Raw genomic sequence first — 17428 nt, 5'->3', positions numbered from 1 at the left:
TATATTACTAGTTTAAATACTATTGACACAATTTAGGGCTAAACCCTAGGTGGAACAAAACACAGGTTATAGTATTTAAGGAAGCGATCCTAAACACTTCTACTCAGAATCCTATTCAGATCTATTCAATTTGGCTTACTCCCAAGAAAATGTTAGGATTGTACTGTAAGCCAAACAAGTTTTCCAAACTCAGGCACCTTACTTGCCAGTATTAGATTAATCTCTGCCTCTGTTATATTTCTCCCACTGGAGGAAGATTCAGACAAAGCCCTAGCCCTGCTTATCCTGAGTACCTCACCTTAGTATATTGAAAAGATGAGAATAAAAATTAAGGCTTCACAGTAGAAAAATATATAAAAATTATATTTCAAAAACTGTTACATTACTTAGTTAAGCAATTATATCAGTTATTGTCATGACCATACATTTTGGTTATATTTTGTTATATGCATACATATTAAGCAAATATACAGTTCATAAATTAATGTTCCCCATTAGGCTTGTTTGGTTTAATATTCACTCCTATCAAGAAAAAAAGGTGCAAAGGTGTTTATGTATACATCAAAGCAAAAGAAAATCTAAAAAGTACTGGCCTATATACGCTGATCTGATACAATGAATGTGTACCACACAAAAATGTGTGCCTGTCTATGATTCTGCATGCATTGAATATAATGTAACGGCTCGGTTTTGCTCCAGCTGAAGTGTGCTTAACCAAAAGGACAGGAGTAGTTTAGCGGAGGAGATAAAATATCATTATACTTGCCTGAAGGGCAGCAACCAGCCATATGTGTCAACTACTGGCTCCCTGGAGACCATGGGCATCCAACAAATTCCACCAACACTACCACCACCACTCAATTCACCAGTTTTTTAAGAGCAAGCATAAATGTGAAAGTTTTTTATCCCTCAGCTGGGATTCCCCTTGGTGAGAAGAGCATGCAGAATTTACTTTTTCGCAGTAGAAATCCGAGCATTTCAAAAAAGAATACCACAAAGGTAATAAACAAATGGTAAAATGTGAAGCTAGACAGGTAGAACATTTAGCTAAATAATCCTTTTTAGATCATAAAAATAAAAATATTTACATACATAGACAAGGCATGCTGTGCTCATTAAAAAGCATGGCAAACACTTTTTGCCAAATGTTCAACTAATGTTGTGTACCAATGAAAAACCTACACTTGAATTTCTTCTTCTGTTGAAAGTTCACATGTTAGCCGACTTAGGCACATCCCCTTGAGGCTAGGGTGTGAAGTCAGTGGGGATGCCACAGGGGTCTGCACTGTAAGCAGGGATAGAGAAGGAGAAAAACTTGGAGTCATGGCTGATGGAGGATATCTTAGATTATGGAGGAGGGGTGAGTGGGGACAGTTTTTAAACACCTGACCAGGCAGTAGAGTTGGCATTCGTGGGGGGACTGTCTTTAAACCAGGCTGGGCTACAGAAGTAATCAAGGGAGGGGGGAAAATGAAAGATTTCTTCTTAGGTAAGCTGTATGTTTTCATGCTTTCGTCTGTCAGTTCTGCAATATCACTGAACACAGATGCAAGAGGTTTAAAACTGGGTTCCCAATTCAGCAAGTAATCCCAGTTATAACTACCTCTAAGATCCTCATCAGAGTCTACTAGTGTAGCAAGAGATCCATAATGGGAGTTCTGGCGATCAAGTATAAAGCTACAATCTCGTGTGATGTCTGTCATGACGTCCATTTCCTTTATCCTCATGTTCTGAAGTAATGACATGTTATTGCTAGTATACCTTGTGTTGCAATTTATTTCCTCTCCTCCACTTCCATCTCTGAAGAGTGGAATAGTCTCTGCACTTTGACTCACAGCAACCACATCTGTCTCTCCAGACTGACATGAAAGCTGATCAGAGTCCCTGGGAATTCCTGAGTCTGGTATCCGTGAGCCTCGGTCACTTAAAGCTGAGCCAGAACTCTTTCTGCAAGGATGCTCATTAATCCTCTGTATTTCCTCATCTTCTGCTGTTTCGCCTTCTGCAGAACCATGGCCACTGGAGTCTGAATGCCTGCATGGATTGGCCATATCCTTCTTTTCTCTAATGCCTACCAAACTTAGCCATTCAGCTATGGAGCTCATGGGAAGGGTACTTGCTGCAGGAATTGGAGTATTCTGAGCAGCTTCAGGGGCACTGCTTTCATTATCTGCATTCAAATCTGTTGCTGAACAGCATGGGATCTCTTTTTTCTCACAGGAGTTCACTGCATCTTTTTGTCTGTATCTCACAATAAGCATGGCAAAGCTGATGACAAGAAACAGGAACAGTACAGTAAAGGCAGCAATACCAATGGTCAAGGTGTGTGGTGCCAACAGGGAAGAGCTCTCTGGAGTATCAGAAATGTTCACCAGAACTGTGCATATGCTAAATTTAGAGTCCAGTTTGGGGCTATGAGCTTTTATAAGCAGTTCAAGGGTGCCTTCTTTTCTCTTTATGCTGCTCCTTTTCCTGTGAAAAGATTTAGTCAAATAGACAGCCCCATTGCTTTGGTTCACAGAAAAGAAAGGGGATGCTGTTAGCAGACTGTAATGAACAACACCGTCCAATCCTCTGTCATAATCTGATGCTGACACTCTGCCGACCAGCTGCCCTGCTTCATTCCTTTCAGGAAAACTGAAAAAATATTGGTCATGGCTAAAAACTGGGTCAAATTCATCTGTTCCTTCAACTGTCACCCGAACTGTAACAGTTGCTGTGGCATCACTCTTGTCTCTTGCCTGAGCTACAAAACAATATTTATTCTGATGTTCAAAGTCAAGGACTTGTTTAGTACAGACAGCCCCAGTCAGAGGATCTATGAGAAACATGTCATCATCAACAGAAGTTCCATGGCCAGACAAACATGATGATTGGATGGCATAAGAAAGATGACCATAGGGGCCAGTATCAAAATCTAGTGCAGAAATTGTGCATACAAAAGAAAAAGGGGGCAGATTTTCATGTACTCTGCAATCCAGGTTGGGGAGCACAAATACTGGTGCATAATCATTATCATCAAGAACATTGACAAAAACAGTAGCAAAAGCCATATTTTTTAGACCAGCTCCTCCATCAGAGGCTTGAATAGTCAAACTGAATGTCACTGTTTCTTCATAATCTAGAGGTTGGACCAGATCAAGGGAGCCAGTTTTCCCATCTAATCGAAAATGTTCCTTTTCATTTCCAGAGGCAATACTGTAAGTGACCTCTGCATTAGATCCAGCATCATAATCACTTGCTGAAACCACAGTAATATGACTTCCTACTGGGGTATTTTCTCTAACATGAACATGGTATTCCAAGCTGGTAAATATAGGTGGATTGTCATTAACATCTAAAACTGTGATGGATACAGTAGCTGTGGAGTTTAGAAGAGGAGTTCCACGGTCAGATGCAAGAATTAATAATTGGTAAAATGACATTTTCTCTCTGTCTAGAAGGCTTCTCAACACAAGATTCCCAACCACTTTATTTGGAGATTGTGGTCCAATGACAAACATTTCCACAAGAAATTTGTTACTCCCATTACCACCAATAATGGAATATTCAATGTAGCTATTTTCATGTGTCATGTCATTATCAAGAGCAGAAAATGTGAGCAGTTTTTCTCCAATTGACAGATTTTCTCTTACACTGAGATTATATGCTGCCATTGTAAACTGAGGAGCATAATTATTCACATCCTGTATATGTACAATCACTGAAGTAACCGCAGTCAAAGGAGGATTTCCATGGTCAATTGCTTCCACTAGGAGTTGAATAATTGGATTTTTGTCCTGGTACATCACTGGCTTAGTCAAAAATAGGGATCCTACAACAAAGCAAAAAATACATTATGGTGTAACAAACTTCCAGTAACTCTTCATCTTAGCCTGAAGATATAGGCTAGAGCTGGCAGAAATATTTCCTGGGAGGGAGGAAGACAGAAGTAGTACTCTACATTTTAGAAGCCTTCCCTCTTCCATTCTCTTGTTCATTTGTTTTGTATAATTGTACTTTAGTTTTTGTAGTGAGCCACATAGGGTCCCCATTTGGGGAGAACGGTGGAATTAAATGAATGGATAAATGAACTGATGAAACATGCTTCAGTTTATTTTGTTCCTGTGCTCTGTGAAGAGGAAGGAACACCTGTCAATTTGAAAACATTTCAAACCTGAAAATATAGGCTACTATGTGTAAATTAAAAAACAAACAAACATGGCAGAGATGTTTGTTATACATTTTAGTAGAATAAGGTTTTCCAAGCTACCAAGAATGTTTTAAGCAATCTTTTCTGATATTTTCCACAGCAACCAAAAAAAGTTCCTGCAGATAAGGTAATCTTCTGGAAGAACAGTACAGTTGGCTGCAGAGGAAAAGGAGAACTGGCAGACCTGACCCTCCCCTTTTTTTGCAAACTCCTGCACACATGAAACAAGAGTTCATAACTGGGGATGGGATTCTGATAATTCCATTGTGCCATATCTAATGCCATTCCTAAAGGTACTTTGACTTTCAGGATCAGCAACAATCCCTTCCACAAAATCCATTCACTAATTCCAAGAATTTGTGCTGAACAGCATTCTAAAAGAGAAGTCTAATTTTAAACTTTTGCCATTTTTCATGGAATAGGGACAGCATGGAAGTCTGTCACTGTGCTTTGCAGGCAGCCTGAAGGTAAAAGATTTCCAATATCATTGTCTTTTAGCTTTAACATGGCTGGTTTTTCTACCTGTGTTTCATGTCTATTCTAGCTGAAATCTACAGTTTGACTTTCTCCAGTGACTACTGTAATTACATGTGGCTATGTGGATGTACAATCATACAATCCATAATGCACATTCCATACCAAATGCATGCAGACTCACCATTTTTTGGATCAACAGAAAATGCATCAGAGGATGAGAGAATTCTGTAGGATATCTTTCCATTATTCCCTGAATCTCTGTCTGTGGCACACACAGTTAAGAGAGAATCATTTATAGCTGTGAGTTCTGGTATCACCACCTGAAATGAAAACAGATTAAAGTAGTTCAAGCACACACGACAGAAGTATTACATATAAAAGCTTCCAAGGCAATATTTTTGTTCTTACCTGATATGCATCCTGAGTAAATACTGGTGGATTATCATTTATATCAGATATAAGGACTAAAAGTTTTTCTGTGGTTTGATGCACAGAATCTGAAACTCTGATCAACAGTTCAAGCTGAGCAATTTCTTCAAAGTCTAATGCCTGCACCAATGTGATTATTCCCTTGTACTTGTCAATGGCAAATTTCCTTCCAGGATTACCACCCTCAGCAAAACTGTAGTGAAGAGGTGGGCCCAGGTCCATATCATCTGCCAGTACTTGAATCACAAAGAAGCCAAGTGGAGTATCTGCAAGAGACATATTCAAAGGTGAGACCCTAGCCATGGCTCTTTTTGCATGTTTTATAAAATGCAAGCCTTTTATACATATTCTATTTTTATGAAGTCTAGATTTGACATTAAAATATGACAGTAAAATATGACATTAAAATATTTTAATCTGTGATAAGTATGGTTGCCTGCATGGCTTACAACATTTTTGCAACCTCTCTCACTGCAAACCACAAAACTGATTAGATCAAAAGGGCTCCACTGATGGAACAAGCAGAGAGGAGTAACCCAGATTGCTTTCACCTCCTCAGTGAAGGTGTGGCTTTTCATTTCTACAAATCCCACAACCTTCAGAACCAGCATTTTAAGGTTCAGAGGCTATGGGAAGGAGCAATAGGAAAAAAACACATACTTAAACCAGCCTTTTATGTGGGCACTGCTAAAATTCAACCCAATGTAGATTTCTTCTATTTCAGGGGTGGCCAACTCCCATCAGCCCCAGCCATCGGCCATGCCATTGACCACCCCTGTTCTATTTGATTACTTCCAGAATTGCTGAGTGTAGAGGGAAGAGCCATTATGCAGCAACTATCATGTCACTAAAGATAGACCCCAAAGAGATTTCATTTCTAGAAACAGAAGGATAAACAGGTTGCTTACCTGTAACTGATGATCTTCGAGTGGTCATCTGTGCAGTCACACACATGGGTCTTGCCGCAGGCAACGGATCCATTCCTCGGAGCTCCAATAGCTCGTTTATAACGTCTTTTGGCGCGCTTTCCTCCCGCTCTGGGGAGCAGGCAGCGACCGCGCATGCCTGGAGCGGGGGGAGAGCGCCCCTTCCACTCAGTTTCTTCCAGCCGCCGCCGGCAATGACACTGTAAGTTTACGGAAGAATCACAAGAGGCCAGCAGCGGGGAAGGCTGGGTGGGCGTGTGTGACTGCACAGATGACCACTCGAAGATCATCAGTTACAGGTAAGCAACCTGTTTATCTTCTTCGTGGTCTCTGTGCAGTCCCACACATGGGTGACTAGCCAGCTGGATGGACTGGAGGAGGGTGCTGGTAAAGAAAAAGGTTAGTCACAGGAAAAATCAAATCACATGCAATCACGCAATCAACCATCATGTGACGTGGTCTGCAGTGTAAAGATGGAAGCGGATGCACTCACCCCTGGCTTCAGAGGAAGATGGATCTGAGGACCGCTTGGCCGAAGGAGGCGTCACGTCTCGCACGAACGTCCATCGCATAGTGGGAGACGAACGTGGATGGAGAGGACCAGGATGCAGCCGCACAAATGTCCTCTAGAGACACGCCTTGTAGAAAGGCCGAAGACGTGGAGACCGCTCTAGTAGAGTGGCCCTTAAGGCCGTCGGGCAAAGGCTGCTTAGCCAGTTCGTAGCACAACCTGATGGCACTGACTACCCACTTTGACAGACGTTGGGTAGAAATTTTAAGACCCCTGTGGGGGTTTCCGTAGGCCACAAACAGATTAGGGTCCTTACGGAAAGGTTGTGTACGATCAAGGTAGAAGGATAACGCCCTTCTAACGTCCAAGGAATGCAGGGCTCGTTGTCCCTGGTCGGATGGGTTGGAGAAGAACGTTGGTAGAGAAGTTGAGGTTGATAAGTGGAACTGGGAGACAACCTTAGGCAGGAACGCAGGGTCCGGTCGCAAAACAACTTTGTCCTTGTGGAAAATGGTGTAGGGAGGATCGTAGCGGAAAGCGCATAAGTCACTTGCCCGTTTGCCCGAGGTGAGGGCTACGAGTAATGCTGTCTTCCAGGAAAGGAGATTGAGGTCTATGGTAGCCATAGGCTCAAAAGGGGCTTTCATCAAGCAGGAAAGGACTAACGATAAACTCCATGTCGGAACAAATGGTTTAACCGGTGGGTTGAGGTGCAACAAGCCCTTGAGAAAGGACTTTGATAAGGGATGGGAGAACACAGTCTTGCCATCGATCGGCTTGTGGAAAGCAGAAACCGCAGAAAGGTGAACCTTCACAGAGGAATAACAGAGTCCGGATTTCTGTAGGGAAAGTAGGTAGTCCAGAATTAGGGGAAGTGGAGCCGTTTCCGGCTGCAGTTGAGAAGATGTTGCAAAGGAACAGAAGCGCTTCCATTTACGCTGATAAGAAAGTCTGGTGGAAGGCTTTCTTGCGTTGAGGATGACATTGGCTACTTCTGTAGAGAGGAAGGTGGCCGTATTCTCCAGGCGGTCAGGGCCAGGACCCGAGGGTTGTGATGAAGAACCTGACCGTTGGCTTGAGAGAGGAGGTCGCCCGCAGGAGGAAGCCGGCAGTAAGTGTGGCGTGACAGTTGAAGCAGCCTCGTGAACCACGGTTGCCGAGGCCACCATGGCGCAATGAGGATGCAGTCTGTGCCATCCTGAGTTATTTTCACCAACACACGTGTCAGAAGGGGGGTCGGTGGAAAGAAGTAGTGAAGGGGACCTGTCCAATCGTGCAGAAAGGCGTCGTTGCCCCTCCTGCAATAAAACTGAGGACACTTGGCATTGTTCCTGGATGCAAAGGCGTCCACCTCGGGTGTTCCGAAGCAGCGGAAGATGCTGCGAAGGTAGGTCGGAGTGATGGACCATTCGTGGTCGTCTATCCGAAACCTGCTGAGGGAATCGGCCAAGGTATTCTCCACACCGGGGAGATGAATGGCAGTCATAAATATGTTGTGTTTGACACACCATTCCCAGAGCAGTACGGCTATACGACAGAGACGGAGGGATCTGGTGCCCCCTTGCTTGTTTATATAATAAACAGTCGCCATGTTGTCCGTAGAGATCTGGACATGCTGGCCCTTTATTAATGGGAGAAATGATTGAAGAGCTCTGTGCACCGCGATCAGTTCTAAGCAGTTTATGTGCATGAGTCTCTCGGTGGTCGTCCAAAGCCCTCTGACAGTTTTGTCCTCTAGGTGGGCTCCCCATCCCCACTTGGAGGCATCTGTTGTTATAGTGGTCGTAGGGGAAGTCGGTAGAAACGGCTTGCCCTCTAGTAGATTGTTGGGCACAGTCCACCACGTGAGAGATAGAAGCGCTCTCTGTGGGATAGTGAGCAGAGCAGCTTGCGGTTGCGTTTGAGGGTTGTAGGCTCGAACAAACCAGATCTGCAGTTGTCGCATTCGCAGTCTGGCAAATCGAAGGACAGATGTCGTTGCAGCCATAAGGCCCAGCAGGCGTTGGATTGTGAACGCAGACTGACGGGGTTGCTGTTGAACTGCCTTGGCTAGGGCAATAATAGTGCATGCCCGATCCTCTGGGAGAAAAGCTCGATGCAGGGAGCTGCAGAGAAGGGCGCCTATAAACTTGAGGTCCTGGGTAGGTGTGAGGTGCGACTTTGATGTATTCACGCGGAGACCCAGGGAGCTCAGAAGAGTGAGAGCTGTGTCGAGGTTGTGCTCCAATTGCTGTTGTGTCGGGGCCACCAGGAGCCAGTCGTCGATGTACGGGAAGACTGGAATGTTCCGAGTGCGAAGTGCAGCTGCCACAACCGCCATGCACTTGGTGAACACGCGGGGCGCAGTGGAGAGGCCGAAAGGTAGGGACACATATTGGTAGTGGTCCCGGCCCATGGCAAATCGTAGATACTTCCGATGTTGAGGTCGGATTGTCACATGGAAGTAAGCGTCCTGAAGGTCTAGGGAAGCCATCCAGGAATTCCTGGGGATAAGAGGCAGAATGGACTGCAGGGAGATCATTCTGAACTTCCTGTATGCGATGTGCTTGTTGAGCTTCCTTAGATCTAGAATGGGACGCCTTCCTCCATCCCTCTTGGGAACAAGGAAGTATCTTGAATAGAAGCCTGTCCCCCGATGGAGGGGGGGAACGGGCTCTATGGCTTCCTTGTGGAGCAAGTCCAGGATCTCCTGACGGAGGAGGGGAGAGGGGGGGGTAGCTGTGAAATAGTGGTGGCGAGGTGGAGAAATGAACTCGATTGCGTAACCTAGACGCACGATGGTCAGCACCCAGGAGTCGGTTGTTATCGAGTTCCAAGTCGGAAGGAACGGTGACAGACGTGTGTTGAAGAGCGGTACGGGGGAGTCAAAGAGACTGTTTAGAAGGAAGGGAGGGTTTTTTGGCCTGTTGTGACCGCGGTCTTTGTTGAAACTGCGGTTTCTGCTGGCCAGTCTTCCTCTTCCAGAAGTCGGTACGCTTAGGTGACCCTTGGCGTCTTTGAAATGATGGTCTCCAGGGCTTTGCACGGTTGGGACGCTGGGAAAACGGTTGGGAAACTCCCAAGCGCTTGGCACGTTTGCGGCCATCATCCACCGAGGCTAAGACTTCGTCAGTAGAAGCATGGAAAAGGCCGAGGCCATCGAAGGGAAGGTCTTCTATTTTTTGTTTAATGTCCGGTTGTAGATTTGTGGACCTCAGCCAGGCGTGGCGTCGTAAGGCAACAGAGGATGCAAAAACCCTGGACGAGCAAGAAACAGCATGGCGTATGGTGTTGATCTGTTGCTTGGACACTCTAGATAGCTCTGATACCAAGCCGGAGGCCGTTCTTTGGGAGGGTTCAGGAAGGGCGGAAATAAGAGGCGTAAATTGGTTAGCCAAGTTGTAGACATAGGCTGAAAAGTAGGCTAAATAATTGTTTAGTTTAGAATTTGTAGAGGCAAGGCCGAAAATTTTTCTTGCCAGGGTGTCCAATTTCCTGCCTTCACGGTCAGGAGGTGTCGGATGTCTGGATGGTTTAGCCTTAGTGGCTGAGTGCACGATAATGGAGTTGGGCGCCGGATGAGAAGCAAGAAATTTAGCCTCAGGAGCGTGAACTCTGTAGAGAGAGTCAAAGCGTTTCGCGGTAGGTGGAACCGAGGCAGGTTTGTCCCAGGTTTCGCGGAGGCCTTCGAGGTGTACCGGGAGCATGGGAAGAAGCGAGCCCGGTGGAAAGTCCGTTTGCACGAGGTCGTGTACAAGGTCAGAGACCTTAGGTGAGTCCGACGGAAGAGTAATGTTGAGGGCTTCGGCCATGGTTGTAATTAGGTGGAGATAGGCCTTGGACGCATCAGATGGAGATAGTCGGGGCTGTGGTACCGAATCCGAGGCTACCGAGTCAGGACGGTCCTCGGAGTCTGAGGATGCTGACGATTCCGGGTCGGAGTGGGAATCCTCACCCGAGGGAGAGTGCGGGGGTCGGATCGGGTCCGAAGGAACAGGTTGAGATTTCATCGTCTGAGCAGGTTGGTCTGTAGGAGTGGAGACCGGAGGAGCAATCGCGGCCGAGGCTGATGGAGTGCGCGGTCTAGCGTCCTCTGTCTGGTAGTGGTCCCGGGGTCGCTGTAGATCAGAGTGACGAACAGATTCCCGAAGCCTTTCGCGGAGTCGAGGGGAATAGCGAGAGTAGTCCGGCTCTCGGATCCGATCCCGAGGATAGGCATGTTCACGGGTCCGATCTTGGTCACGGGGTGGAGAAGAGAGGTCATGGTCGAAGCCGCGGGGGCGTGGCTGTCGGGTCCGATCCCGGGAGTAATCACGGCGTGGAGAATCGCGGAGTCGTCGAGAAAAGTCACGGAGTCGATCACGGGGTCTAGGAGAGTCCTCGTATTGGTACGGGGAATAACCTGAGCCCTCAAGAGAAGGAGAACGAGAAGGACGATGAAAGCGAGAGTGGTGCCGGTCGTATCTGGGGGCATAATAGTCCCGATAATAATCAGAGGAGTCGGAGTCTCGGCGCCGGCGCGGTGATCTGGAGCGAGCCTTGAGCGGTGACCGGGATCGTAGTCGACGTGAGGGTGAGCGAGAGCGCCCCTTGTTTGAGGCCTGAACGGCCGAGTCCTTGTACAGGGGAGAAATCCCGACGTCTCGGAGGTCCTTATACAGGGGAGAAATCCCGATATCGCGGAAGGATCCGATTCGAAGCGGGGGTTTCAGGTAGGTCTGGGTAGACTCACTAGTAAGATCGGGTTCAAGGAAGTCGGTCGGGACCACGCTGTGCACCGAGGGCGAACGAGAGTGGACCGGTATGACCTCAACTGCTGTAGATGTGTGAGGCGTCAGTTGGGGCATGTCGGTGATGACGTCCGACGGAGTCGTCAACTCAAGCGGAAGAGCAGGCTGAGTTGGAGTCACAGGATCCATGGAGGTCGATGTCGAAATTGGAGGCTGAGGCTTCTTGGGAGCCAAGTGCGCGTGGAGTTTCCTCGGGCCCGAATCGGCCGATCCGGGATGACGAGACTTTTTGTGCGCCGGACCCGTGGGTTCCAGGTGGCGCGATTTCTTCGAAGCCTTATGGCCGGTCTCGGCGTGCTTCGAAGATTTTTTATCGGACTTGTGTTTCTGTTTAGCGAGAGACACGTCCGTAGAAGCCGAATCTCCCGCTTGTTGTTGGGGAGGCGGCGAGCCCGATGTGGGCATAGCCCTTAAGGACAACTCGATCAGGAAACTCCGGAGCCTTGCCGCGCGGTTTTTTCGGGCCTGCTTTCCGAAATTCGCACAATGAGGGCAGGAGTCGACTCGGTGAGATTCCCCCAAGCAAAAAAGGCAGTGGCTGTGGCCGTCTGTAGTAGGGATTTTGGTCCCACAGCGCGTGCACTTTTTGAAGGTAACTTTCCCTTCCATGCGCCCCGGACAAGGGAGGGGGGGGAAGGGAGAAAAGGGGAAAGAAAGCGCAGAACGGGGTTTTTTTTTTGTTTTTTTTTTGTTTTTTTTTTTGGGACGAAAGAGAAGATATAAGAGATAGAAATACGATACCAGTGAAGGAGGAAAGAAGCGGATGAAGTAACAGACGAGCTAAGGAGGAACGCAGCGAGGGAGGTGTTGTCCGGGCGGCGGTAGGAAAGAAACTGAGTGGAAGGGGCGCTCTCCCCCCGCTCCAGGCATGCGCGGTCGCTGCCTGCTCCCCAGAGCGGGAGGAAAGCGCGCCAAAAGACGTTATAAACGAGCTATTGGAGCTCCGAGGAATGGATCCGTTGCCTGCGGCAAGACCCATGTGTGGGACTGCACAGAGACCACGAAGAAGATCTCTAGCATCCCTATTTAGTTCTACTGTCTTCAGTGGATTCCTTATCGTTATTTTATTTTCATAACATCAGTGTTACTTCTGTAAACAAAACCAGAATAGCAACATTTAATAAGGGAGTACTGGCTTATGAATTGCATTTATTTTCCCAAAATGGAAACAAAAACTAAATCTCAGGCGTTTGACATCTGACTCTTGTAGCAGTATATTTTAACCAATACTTGTGACTTCAAAGGCTTCTATAAACAGTTAGCATAAATATACCACAAGAATATTAAGCATTTAATGGGCAGTATCTATGACATTTTCTTATGTTTCTCTCTCTCCTTTCCAGAAGTTCTTTCAGCCCTCCCCCCACCCCCCAATTATTAATCTTGGCGTTGTAGGAGCTATACAGAGGAAGAGGTATGTGAGGCAGTAAACTGGAATGAGGAAGAACAAGGGGATGAGGAGAGACCGCTTCCCCTATCCTCAGTGGAACTGCCCTTGTGGAAGAAGAAGGAACTATTTCAGCTACCCTGCCCCCGACTTCTGTGGCTATTCCTCCATCTGGTTCTGTGACCCAGTGTACAATCTTTCCATGGGTCTGGAAAGGCTACAAAAACAAACACCAGAAAATGAAGCATTCTCTGCATGTAATGCCCAATTAAGTACTACTTTTGAACAGCCATTGCCATTTCAAAAATGTATATTACAGCCTAGCAGTCACCCCACTTACTTTCAGGGAGTTCCACTGTGCCTAGTGGCTGGAGAGTTGGAACATTATCATTGACATCCACTACTTGTATTTCTATTGTGCTCGTAGCTGATAGCCTGGGAGCTCCCCCATCAGCAGCTTGTAAAACCAACCTATTAAAAATTAGCCACAACAAGGTCATCATGTTAACATCTTCCAGAAATAAAATATCTATATATTTCTGTAGGGTGGATCCTAGCTATGTTTTTCACTAACAGAACACATTTTCTCCCATGGGAAAAGAGGAAGGGAAATCATCTCCTCTCTCTGCAAACTTTCCTCTCCTCAAGAACATGATTTTTGGGGGTAAAAGAGGCTCAGGACAGCCTTGAAGGGGAGAGGCAGGAACACTTGTTTCACGAGCATTGTTCTGCTAAAATGGATCTTGCCCTATTGTTCTTTTATCAATATTCTCAAAATGCTTAATATTTTTTATACAAAACAGCTACAGGTATTGCACTCTTGTCACCTTTAAGAAATATTCAATGGACTCACTCCAGAATTATCCACACTCCAAAGTGAGTTTTCGATTAGTAATACCCATAGTAGTCTGATGTGGACATGCGTCCAATCTCTGCATTAAGATGTGGACAGAGAGTCTGGATGATCACTGGATTGGAATGCCTGCCTGGCTGTGAACAGTAAACAGTTACCTCTCTTTAAAGAAAAGCACTCTGGATCTGTTAAGAATGCTTTTTGCAAAGTTACACATAAAAGAATAAAGCAATCCAATTAAATTGCTTCAGAATGTCAAGATAAATACCAATAATATTAATTCATCATCATGAATATAGTTCTGGGAAAAGACAGAGTTTGTGAACCATAAACTGATAAAAAGGGTGGCAGGGAGAGCAAGACTAGGGACTGACACTGATACTTCATGGATGTTGGATGTTTTACATACTGTAAACAGGTTTAAATTAATAAGCGGTATTTTTCCTTTGCCTTTAGAAGCCTGTCTTTTATTATGAATTTCATTATAATTTACTTCAAAACTTGGGATGCCAGAATATACACTTATTAAACCAATACGCAGAATTCATCTTCTTCATATTTGACACAGCAACTTCCTTTCAAAAGTGACAAATGGCATTATTATTATTTGCACAAGAGAGCTGGGCACAATAAACTGAAATTTAATCTACAGAATCCACTGCCATTCATCTACCACACCAGTTCTGCTCTAAGTTTTTGTGGCTCAAAAATTGTCAGAACATATTACTTGAATTACAGACTTGCATTTGAGTTTGTAAACACACATAATTTCATATTTTGTCTAGAATGTATATCAGTAAGGTACATATGGAAATATTTACTAAAATAATCGGTTCCTTAGGTTTCAGTGAAAAAGAAAACGCCATAAAAACATCTCAACCAAGACATTTAAATTAAACTTCTGTCAGCACTTCCCCTCTGAAGCCCCTATTTTAAGGGCCTTAACATTTCAGACCAGTATACTGCTGAGGTGAAATAACAGTTAATTTAAGTTTTGAAAAAGTGAATCCTCTATTGTGAATGGTTGTTACTTTAAATGTAATAGTCTACTGATTGAGTAGTCAAGGAACCATTTAAAAATAATAATTCAATGTTGTTGTCAATGCCAGGCTTAAGATGGGTGGTGGAGCCTGGAACACAATAAGGGAAGAAGGAATTCTCCACCCACAAGTGTCACAGGCCACCCACTTGTATATTTCTGTACATGCAGTTTGCAACAAGGATAATTAAATGAAACAATTCTGAAGTCCTGTTCAAAAAAGTTGAAAGTATGGCCAGGATGCAACAATTCTCATATTCATCGCAGCACTGGATGTACCTGAGACCAAATACTGAATGAAAAGGCATTCTGTAGGGATCCTCAAATTTCATAAACAGCATTTTGGGTACTAAAAATTCAGGTGAGAGGACAAACCTCTGTGGTAGGTAAAGAAAAAACTCTGATGCCCCTCTGTGTGGAGACAGTTCTCCTGATTTCAGCAGATATCTTCCTTCTACAGGTAAACAATACTTTTGGAGCCCATGAAGTACAAGAAGAATGTGCTTCTGATTACTGATCTTCTCTGCTTCCCCATTCCTTCACAAACCCTCTGAGACCTCCCAAAACCTGGTGGTTATCAATTTAAAAAAACCACACAGCCTGGGGAGATGGAGTGAGGAGGTGAAGTCCAGTAAAATCTCCATGTTGTCCTTGTGCCAATGGAGAAGTGGCATTGGTGGGAGAGAAAGACAGAAAGTGATTCATCACCAGCAATTGCTCTGCCTCCAGGTTTCTGCTTGAGCCAGCTCAAGTGATCAATTCCCCACCAGTTGCTGTGAGGGAGCCTTTTGATCCATGGCTACCTCCCATCTCCCTTGCGGTGACCGCATTGCCAAAAAAACAGATCTGGTGGCTGCAAGGCGAATGGGAGGTAGCCGCAGATTAAAAGGCACCTGTGCAGCAAATGATGGGGAACTGATCACTTGAGCTGGCTCAAGCAGAAGCCCACGTGTGGAGCAACTGCTACTGAGGAATCAGTCTGAGACTTATATCTCCCAGTTCTTCCTCCTAACCGCAGCACCCACTGCTAAGTTGCATGGCTTTATGGAGCACATAAAGATATTTGCTGCTTACACTCCAAAGGATCTAACCCACAGCCAGCTATTATACCTAAACCAGGAAACTGTGGTTTGTTGTTCTTCACTTAACTAAAGCTCCATGATTTCCAGTAGGGAAGGGTATAAACCAGGAAAATGGAGATTTGTTGAAGGTTCACGGTTTGTCAGGTTCAGAAGTTCAGCCTCATCCTGAGTGAGCTCTGGAGGCGTTTAAATGCTCTCGGAGCCCACTGCTGGGTCAGGCCAGCCTGACTGAATTCCGAGTGAGCTCTGAAGGCCTTTATAGGTATTTAAATGCCTTCAGAGCCCACACGAACCCACCTCAAACTTCATGAACCTCCATAACGGTTCATAGGAGGTATATTTTCCTGAACTCCTGGTTTGGGAACCATGAATCAATCCAATAGAATGCCGGATTTAATGATCAATTGCTGCAAAACAGAAAGTGGGAGGTGAGGATTGTAGTACATTATGGGATGACTTGACATACAAATCTCAAGCTTGCCTGTATACCAAAGCATGGTTTGGTTTTATACTGTAGTCTACAGTGATACATACAAAATAAACAACTACAGAAGTGTCAATTTTAAAAAAAATCATTTTGCCAAATTGTTTCAACAGCCATTTATAAAACATCTTTTGCCACTTTCCTAGGGTTACAGCATGGTCTTCCCTCTTCCTTAGTGATGGATTTTGGAACCCCTTCTGACTGGAATCCTGGCAGCTAGGGGCAAGTATCATGCTCCATGGGAATTCCTGGGAAAGCTTAATTTGCAAGTAACTACAAAAAAGCACTGGACAAGTGTGGAGCCACTGAACATAGTGCAGATAAATTATCTTCAGCTTGTTTGGGAAGGACAGGGATACTCTGGAATGGGAAAAACCTTGACACATATGCACATGTGTGCACACTCACTCTCTCATAGATACATCTCCAAGTCTTGGTGTTTTGGAGGGAAACTGTGAAGTTTTAAACAAGTCACTGCAGATGAAAAATTTAAAAATATTAACATTGTGGGATGCCTAAACCTAAAAGAGTATGTGAAGTGGAAAATGAAAACAAAGTAATTATGGTGGAAAGATTCAGATGGGCCTGCTTGGTCTAAATTTCCTTTGGCTTCACAAAACTGGAGGGGTAAGGGCCAAATCAGACAGTATTTTTTAAAGAGTTGGATCCTGAATACCACCAGGTGGGGAGGAAAGGCTCCTGTCTTTCCCTAGCCATCTTCTGTACCAAAACAGCATGTGGGGGGTATTCCCTCATTATAGCAGCAAAAAAAGGAAAATCACTGTTCCTCATGCTGTTTCAGCATGAAAAACAACTGAAGGGCAGCCAGGTGCCATTCCTTCACTCTGCAGCTGTGTTCTGATCTCAGACTCTGCTTTATTTTTTTTTAAATAGCCATTCAACACTGCTGCTGTGTGGCTCGGGAAAACTGCTGAGCTGGTCCTAGTTGTGCAGAGGGGAATCTACAACTTGTTGTGGGGGTGGGAATCTCACTTTCTTCTTTAACCCGCTCCCTGCACTATTCCCTCTTTTCCTCCTCCTGGCAGCCCCCATATCCTCTACCTTTTTCCTGCTGTCTTCCCACACAATGGGCACCCAAAACAGCTTTATGTCCACAACAGGCACCCAAAACAGCTTTATTTTCATAACAACCCCATTAAGTAGACTGGGTTGAGAATATGTGTCTGTCCCCAAGTCATCCATGAATTTCCACAGCAGAGCAGTGAATGGAATCTGAGCCCCCCACAACCTAATCTGAAACTTTGAACACTACACCACA

At 45.3% G+C, this 17428-nt stretch overlaps 1 protein-coding gene across 1 annotated transcript in view; it reads right to left on the bottom strand.

The window, feature by feature from the left end:
• Window positions 1–345: 345 nt before the first annotated feature.
• Window positions 346–17428, bottom strand: part of DCHS2 (dachsous cadherin-related 2) — a 181204-nt gene continuing 164121 nt past the window's right edge. Inside the window, exons 17-20 of the mRNA XM_060246623.1 lie at window positions 13032–13162; window positions 5078–5364; window positions 4851–4989; window positions 346–3814 (exon numbers count right to left, since the gene is read on the bottom strand). Coding sequence (XP_060102606.1) covers window positions 1179–3814; window positions 4851–4989; window positions 5078–5364; window positions 13032–13162 — 3193 coding nt within the window. The 3' untranslated portion in view covers window positions 346–1178. The remainder of the gene's footprint in view (window positions 3815–4850; window positions 4990–5077; window positions 5365–13031; window positions 13163–17428) is intronic.

This window comes from Heteronotia binoei, chromosome 9 (genome assembly GCF_032191835.1).
Source record: "Heteronotia binoei isolate CCM8104 ecotype False Entrance Well chromosome 9, APGP_CSIRO_Hbin_v1, whole genome shotgun sequence".
Taxonomy (NCBI): domain Eukaryota; kingdom Metazoa; phylum Chordata; class Lepidosauria; order Squamata; family Gekkonidae; genus Heteronotia; species Heteronotia binoei.
Note: the sequence above shows the minus strand (reverse complement) of the source record. Positions and strands in the feature narration are given on the sequence as shown.